This window comes from Talpa europaea (genome assembly GCF_964194135.1).
Source record: "Talpa europaea genome assembly, chromosome: 16".
Lineage (NCBI taxonomy): Eukaryota > Metazoa > Chordata > Mammalia > Eulipotyphla > Talpidae > Talpa > Talpa europaea.
In genome coordinates, this window is record NC_140084.1 from 47,669,432 (window position 1) to 47,677,763 (window position 8,332).

Here is an 8,332-nt window from a genome sequence, read left to right on the forward strand (position 1 = left end):
ACCACGGCCTGGAGTTCCCCAGCCCGTGCGGGAGCAACGCCCCTGAAGATGGCCTGGCGCCTGCGGAGGGCTGTGGGGTCGGGTTCTGGGAACAGGGAGGATCCCGCCCTTGCTCTCAGCGCCCAGAAACAGGGACGCAGACATCTGGCTGCGAGGAGACTATGAAAGGAGAACCAGGTGCGGAAGGGCCAGGAGGAGGAACAGTGCGCCCAGGCTGCGGAGTTCTCGGGGAGGCCCGGGTTTACCTCTGCTGCCTCGCGCAGTCGCTGGTGCCCACCCGCCCTGCTCCGGGAACTTCACGACCATTTACCTGCGTGGGTCCCCGACAGCCTGGTGAGGGGGGCTCTTTACCGGTTTCGAGGATGCGAAACCTGAGTCACAGAGACCCTGCCCCAGACCAAGTGGAGTAGGGATGTGAGCCAGCAGGGGGTTCCCGAGCCCACACTGGGCCCCGCGCCTTCCAAGGCCACATCAGCGAGGGGCTAGGCGGTGTGGGCTCGGGCCAGAAACCGGGTCCATCACGCGACCCTGCTGCATTCCCATGAGGCAGGGGAGCCAGGGAGAGGCTGCTGCAGCAGCACAGGTGTGTGTGGGGACCCCCTAGGGCAGGATGGGGCGCAGGTCAGAATCAACAGTCTGGCCATTGTAAGCAGAGCAAACACGAGGTGGAAGTCTAGGCCTGGTGGCCTCCTAGCAGGCTACGCCCTGGGCTGTGGATCAGGGACCCCAGTGATCCGAGACAGTCTTCCCCTGTATGTGGCGTGGAGGCCTGGGCTCTAAGGAGCAGCGTGGGTGAACAAAGCCCCTGCGCTCTGGCCTCACTCCTGCCCTCCCTCCTGCTCCCGCACAGGTGCTGCCCCCCTCCCCCTCCCCAAGTGCTCCCTGGCTGTGCTGGATCCAAGACTCCTAAGCAGGAGCTGTTGCCAGGTGTGCCAGTGCCCCCAGAGAGCGCTCCTGCTCCCCCTCCCCACAGAGGGCCAGGGTGATGCAACCTGCCTGCAACAGCCGCCTCACTTCCAACGCCTGGCCCCTCCGCACTGGAAAAGAGTCCCTAGCAGCCTCACCCAGGCCCCAGCCCCAAGCCCAGCCCGGCAGCCAGGCCCTGGCCCTGGCAGACCTCTGCAGAGTGGGAGGAAGAGGAGGCATCTGAGCTCTAGGGGCCACAAATTCAGCTCGGGGCAGGCATGGGAGCAGGATGAGGGTGCCAAGACATGGGCTTGCAGGCAGCCGCTGATGACCCACAGGCTGCAAGTTAGGATATGCTGGGAAGGCCAGTGTGGAAACTGGCACCCACCACGGGGACTGAGCCAGGGCTGGGGTGGGGCTGCTGGCACCAGGCCTGGACTCGGTGGGAGCCAAAATCCAGAGAAATAAGCACAGGGGGCTGCCACCCAGGGAAGCGGCCCAGTACCTGCCCATCAGGGCGCCTCATGCAGTCGTGACTCTCCTACTAGGCAAGTTTGTATCTGGTTATTAAAAAATATCCTGCCAAGTCACCTGCTCAAACCCCACACCCGGTCTACCAGACAAATCCAAACTGAAACGCCCAACCAGCGCTCTCCAAAGCCGTCAGGCCCGGGGAAGTCTGAGAACATCACAGGCTCAAGGAGGCAGGAGAGGACAGCTAAGGGAACAGGGGAGGGTGCCCAGGCCAGACAGGGCCTCAGAGGACAAGCAGTGAAATCCGCACAGAGGTGGCTGCACCAATGCTGGTTTCCTAGCCGTGAGGAGAGAGCACCCCAGCACGGAGGGGTTCCACGATGGGGGAAACTGAGTGACACTCCAAACTCGGCGGCTTTTCCTAGATCTGAAATTATTCCAAAACATAGTTTGTTAAAAAAACAAACAACAAAGGGGCCTCGCCGGTGGCGCAGTAGGTTGAACGCAGCACGGTGAAGCTGTCCACAGGCTCCGCAGCGCGGGTTCATTCCCGGCTGGCCAGGGAGATTCCCACATGGCACGGCAGACCTCTCCCGTCTCCCCGCTGCTCCCCTCAGCAGTGGATTTCAATAGATTTGCCTGTTCTGCTCCCTACTCTGTCTCTGGTGAATCCTCCCACTCCCCACACCTCTGGCCTGCATCCCAGCTCTTCTATGGATAAAAATAAATCTTTAAAAAAACAACTAAACAGGGCCTCCCCGGTGGCGCAGCGGTTGAGCGCTGGGTTGCGAGGCTGCCCGCAGCCTCTGCAGCGCCAGTTTGATCCCCGGCCGCCGGGCGAGGGTCCCACATGGCGCACAGACCTCTCCTGCCACCCGCTGCTCCCCTCAGCAGTGTACTTCGGTCCTTCTGCCTGCTCTGCTCCCCGCTCTGGCTCTGGCTCTGGCGAATTCTCTCCCCCTCCCACACTTCTGACTGTACCCAGTGCTTGTATAAATAAATAAATGAAATCTTAAAGAAAAAAAAAAAGCAACTAAACAAACCTAGTCCCTGGACATAACGTAGACCTCAGAAGATGACTAGGGGGCATGGGGTGACTGTGCCACCTCACTGACAGCCGTCTGTCTACGCTAATCCTTAAGTCTCACTTAACAGGTGGAAGATGAGGCGTACTTTGAAAGCACTCACTCCAGCAGGAGATAAAACACACCCACCTCAACAACGGCCACCACCATCTGCAACTACCATCTGCATGCTGGGCCAGTCTAAGGGCCAGACCCGGGAACTCATTTAACCTTCCTCACAGCCGCCAGAAGCAGGGCTAATAATGGTCTCTTCATAGTAGAGGAAACCAGGCCCAGGGAAGCCAGGGAAATCACCAGACACACAGCTAGGAAATGGGGTGCAGCCAGGATATAAGCCCACAAAACCTGGCCCCACAGTCTGTGCTTTTAACCATGACTCCATGCTGCCAGGGTGCTGGTGGAGCTCCTACAAGCCCGAGGACACGCAGGGCAAGTGCAGACGACAGTGAAGTGCTCCAGGTCAGGGGAGTGAGGTCCTGGAAAGACTTCCAGCCCGCAACAAGGAGGGGAGGGAGTAAAGAGCCAGGGAATCTTCATTCCAGATAACACTCAAGTCAGGGCTCCCCCACCTGACTGGAGAGGGGGCAGCAGAGCAAAGGACCACGGCCATGCTGTCTGACAGAGGCCAGGGCACAGGGAAGGGATAGCTGCAAAGCGCCCTCATTTAATGAGTGTAGACAGCCCCATTTTTGGCAGAGCTGGGCAACTGATAGGGGGAGGGGAAGGCGGGGTGGACCTGGGCTGGACAGAGGCTGAAAAAGGAACAGTTGAAAGGCACAGGATATACCAGTGGCCAGAGAGGCTGGGTGCGCGCAGGGGCTGCTGAAAGGCTGGGGTCCGTGATGCTGGGCCTGCTGCACCAGGAGGGGACCGTGTGTTCATTATCTGGCACGGGGTGGTGGGAATGCTGGAGAGCGAGACCTGGGAGCAGAGGAGGCCCAAGAATGATCTATCAGCGGGGCTTGGGTGGTCAAGCGTCTGGGGCTCCTGCCTGAACCCCAGGAAGGAGGGAACGTTCCCTAACGCGCCCTGAGCTCTACTAGTAATAAAACAGGCAGGACAGGCACGTGGGGTCGGCCTCTGGGCTTCCCGGCACCGGCCAGCTGGGGGGGGTTGGCCTCCCCGAACCAGGGCCCCGTCCACGGGCAGCGAGCCGGTGGACTCCGCCCCTGGCCGCGCCGCAGGCCCAGGCCCCTGGAGCGCGTCGGGAACTCGCGTGAGATTCCAGCCCCGAAGGTTCTCGGAGCAGCAGTTGGCAGAGGCCGCCGAGCGCGTGGCTCACCGGAAACCCGCGCAGAAGGGGAGGAAGCGAGCGCGACGGGTGCGGGTCTCCGGGGACCGGAGGGGGCGAGCCCCCAGAATCAGACGGGACATCAGACCTCGAGGTCGGGGGGGGGCAGGAACCCGGGGCCGGAGGGAGCCAGGGACGGGGCCCCCAGCTCCGAGGCGGAGGGAGGCCGAGCCCCCGGGCCCCGGGAGGTGGGGGCAGGCCCGCCTCCCGCTGGGGCCGCGCGGGGCGGGGCGGGCGCGGAAGGATCCGAGCGGGCCGTGCTGCGCCGCCCTCGGTATATCCGTCCCCCGTCCCCGGGCGCCGCAGTCCCCGCGCTCAGAGCCCGACCGCCCACGCCGCCGCCGCCGCGCAGCCCGCCATGGCCCTGTAGCCGCGACCCCGAGCCCCGACCCGTCTCCGCGCTCACCGCGCCTGCGCTCTCCGCTCCCGCCGTCCGTCTTCAGCCGAGGCCGCCGCCGCCTCTCCTCTCCGCAGCCATGGAGTGAGTAACCGCTCGCCCCTCCCTGGCCAACCGCCTTTCCCGCGCTTTCGAAGCTCGCGGCCTTCTCGAGCGGGCCTGGGGGTGGGGAGGCCGGAATGACGAATCACGGTCGCGCAGGCGCAGAAGAGGGAAGGCGGCTGGCGCCGCGCGAGCGAGCATGCGCGTTCGACCCGGTGGGGGGAGGGGGAGGGTGCATTCTTGCGGGGGGGGCAGATTTTCCCTGAACAATGGTCAGCGCGCGGTTGCGATCGCGCATGCGCATCATTGCCCCGGAGCCCTTATTTATGGGGAGGGGAGGAACGCAAGCAGGCGCACATGCGCACTAGCGCCCAGGAGGGTGTGGGCTTGGGGGAGCCTTTGGAGCACGTTTGTGACGAACATGCGCTTTGGTCCTCCGCGGGACACCCGCCATGGAAGGGTGGGAGACAGGAGGCGGTCCTGCGCAGGCCACCCCCACCCTCCTCGCTGCACATGACGCCGGCGCACTGCGCCGCTTCCCTCCCTCTGGTTCAGGACCCTGCCCGGGCGGGGGCTGATTAAGAGTGACAGGATGGGGGCGGGGCTTACAGGGGGTGGGGCTAGACCCGTAGCCATCGCGATGGGTGGGGCTTGGGGCGGGGCTTACGACGGGGTGGGCTTAAGGGAGCCGTTTGATGAGGGGGTGGGGTTTCGAACGGAGAAAGGGGCGGGGAGTCTGGGAGTGGGCGGGGCTACGAGATAGTGAGGGCGTGGCCTGGAGGGCCGAGCAGAGTTCGAGGGGAAGCGTGGGATTTGCGTGCACAGCCTTGAAGAAGGGGCTCCGCAGGGGGCGGGAATTCCCCTGGGACTGATTTGAGATGGCATCTAGAGAGGCAGTGGGGCAGGAAGATACTTAGAGTGGAAGGGTTGTGACTGGGGTAAAATTCCCTGGGATGGAGGTTTTCGTTTTTTAAACAAAGGGGAATCGCACGGGGTAGGAGGGAGGGACGTGGAGAAATTCCCTGGGGAGACCATGAGGTGTCCGCATAGGGGAGGACGGAGGCTGGGAGCTGTGAAGCAAAGTGAGTCAGGTGGGAAAAGAATTCCCCTGGGAGTAGGTGAGGCTGAGCTACTGGGAGGGCGGGGAGAGGGCAGGACTTAGCCCCACATGGAGGAGGAGAAGCCTGTGCCTTGGCCTCCCTGTGACGTGGTGACGCTGGCCTCTGAACCCATCCACTTGTTTCACAACTGTAGGTCCTCCACTTTCACCCTGGTGCCTGTCATCGCCCAGCTGAGCAGCCTCCAGAGCATCCTCCCAGCTGTCTGTGCAGCGTCCTTCACCACCATCGGCGCCCAGCACCGCCGCTGCAGCCATGTCTCTCCTGGCGACCCTGGGGCTGGAGCTGGACAGGGCCCTGCTCCCAGCTAGCGGGCTGGGCTGGCTCGTAGACTATGGGAAACTCCCCCTGGCCCCTGCCCCCCTGGGTCCCTATGAGGTCCTTGGGGGAGCCCTGGAGGGCGGGCTTCCAGGGGGGGGAGAGCCCCTGGCAGGTAAGGGCAGGTGGTGCATGGGGATGGGATGAGCTGGGGGTGGGGAGCAGAGGCGGTGGTGGCAGGGAGATGGCATCCATGCACTCCACGTGTATTCACAGAGTGCCTATAATGTGCCAGGCGCTGTTTCAGGTACTGAGGACACAGCTGGGAACAAGACTAACATGATCCCTGTCCTTCTGGACTCTTACTTTGGTGGGGAGACAGACAGGTGCTATATTGGGATAAGTGAGACTCACTTAGCAGCTGAGTGACAATATGACAGCAGAGACGTAAGAGTGGGTAACCAAAAAAAAAGTGGGTGACCAAGGAACCTTTAAATACACAGCATTTTGGCAGAGGCCTAAAGGATGGAAAGGAATGAGCCATGAAAAAACCCAAGAGAAGAGCTTTTCAGGTGGAGGGAACAGCATCTGCAAAGGCCCCGAGACAGGAATTACTTACTTCATTTGTATGTCCCAGCTGCTTGGCACATTATAGATTTCAGTAACGAGTGTGAATAAGATTGCTCTTTGGCAATGAGATAAAGGCAGAGAAACCACAGGGATGGAGGATACAGTGGTTGGCTCTTTTCTTGGTTAGGTCATTGGCTGGTTGGCTGATTCATTGGGGGGTTCACAGGCTCATGGGTAGGATGACTAACTCATGCAGCTGGCTGGGTGTTTGGGCGGCTGGCTGCTATAGTGCTTGGTTGATTCATTGCTTCATCTGCTGATTGGCTGCTGGTTTTACTCCATGAACAGGGCAGATGCGAGCTAGCGCTGGGCTGGGTTGAGGATCTGGAACTCTAGGAACTTACTGTCCCCCTCCCATCCCCCAGGTGACGGCTTCTCTGACTGGATGACCGAGCGGGTTGACTTTACAGCTCTCCTCCCTCTGGAGCCACCCCTGCCCCCAGGTGCCCTCCCCCCGCCTTCCCCACCCGCCCCTGACCTGGAAGCCATGGCCTCCCTCCTCAAAAAGGAGCTGGAGCAGATGGAAGACTTCTTCCTTGATGCCCCTCTCCTCCCATCGTCCTCCCCCGCTCCGCCACCGCCTCCAGCAGCTCCCTCCCTCCCCCTCCCTCTCCCCACCTTCGACCTCCCCCAGCCCCCTGCCCTGGACACCCTCGACTTGCTGGCCATTTACTGCCGCAGCGAGGCCGGGCAGGGAGATGCTGGGCTGGCACTGCTGCCCCAGCCCCAGCCGCCCCCGCCCCCACCTCAGCCCTCTCGCCCTGCCCCCTACCCCCATCCTGCCACCAGCCGTGGGGACCGCAAGCAAAAGAAGAGAGACCAGAACAAGTCAGCGGCTCTGAGGTACCGCCAGAGGAAGCGGGCGGAGGGCGAGGCCCTGGAGGGCGAGTGCCAGGGGCTGGAGGCGCGCAACAGGGAGCTGAGGGAGAGGGCCGAGTCAGTGGAGCGCGAGATCCAGTACGTCAAGGACCTGCTCATCGAGGTGTACAAGGCGCGCAGCCAGAGGAGCCGCAGCAGCTGACCGGCAGGGCTCCCGGAGGGCGGGTCGGTCCCCACTCCCCACCCCTCATCCTCTGACTCCAGCCTCGTTGCAAACCTCAGGGGCTCTCTCTCTCTGTTTACCTTTGTCCTTCTCTTACCCATTTCTGAATTTGCTCCTGTCCTCCTCCTCCCCAGAATCATAGAATGTTTGGCCTCATCGACAGCTACACCCCTCAAATAACAGCTGAGGGACGGAGGCCCACAGGGAGCTTGGGGAGCAGGGGGAGAGCTTGGAAACCTGGTCTTTACCGGGGAAGTGAGGCCAGGTATGCCTATGCAAATGACTATGCAAATGAGTCCAGAGAGCCTTCTGGGGGGAATGAGGGAAGGGACCCGTATCATAGAAGCAGAAAAGCGAGCCAAGTGACCTTGGGGGAGGTTTGGGGGCGGAGATCCAAAAGATGGCCAAGTTCACAGAGCAGGTGGATATGCAGGCAAGTGGGGAGGTGGGCAGGGCGGGGATGGCCATAGTTGGTGACTGGTGTTCATTTTAGCTCTGGGAGGAAATCAGTGTTTTGTGAAGGTGTCGGGGGAGGGGCTGCAACAAGGTGGGGGTGTCGAGGGGGGTGGGCTGCCGGAATTGTGAGTGGAAATAAAATGAAGAATTTCCTCTGGCCCATGTATCTTGTCTTTCAGAGACGTTGGGGAGTAGTCAGTCTTAGGCCAAGGGCAATAGAATAATAGAAATGCCAGTACTGGCCCAGCACACACGCTGGGCACACTGCCGAGGTCAAGGCAGGACCGAGCCAAATGGTAGAGAGGCAGGGCCCATTTACTGGCGAAGATGAAGACTAGCCCAGGTGTTGGCTCCACATGGTGCTTGCCACACACTCAGAAGGATGTTGAAACTAGGGGCTGGATGGCTGCCACACATCTTGTGGGGCGCCCTGTGCTGGGGGAGGCAGGAGGTGGCCTGGCCTCGCAGCCATGGCCAAGACAATGTGATCCATCTCTTCAGTGGCACAAGCAACTGTAAGCACTTTGGATGATTATTTCAGTTAATACAAGAGGAAGGTATTGTTCTTCCCATTGTGTGATGTGCCAGGCTCCGGCTAGGAGGGGAGGGACTGGTCATACAGTGTATACAAAG

At 61.4% G+C, this 8,332-nt stretch overlaps 1 protein-coding gene across 1 annotated transcript; it reads left to right on the plus strand.

Annotated features, from left to right (window-relative positions):
* Positions 1–5,568: 5,568 nt before the first annotated feature.
* Positions 5,569–7,222, plus strand: ATF5 (activating transcription factor 5; the record flags this gene model as incomplete). Its single annotated transcript, XM_084257617.1, has 2 exons — positions 5,569–5,746; positions 6,567–7,222. The coding sequence occupies 2 exons, from the start codon at positions 5,569–5,571 to the stop codon at positions 7,220–7,222; spliced, it is 834 nt and encodes a 277-aa protein (XP_084113743.1).
* Positions 7,223–8,332: the final 1,110 nt, after the last annotated feature.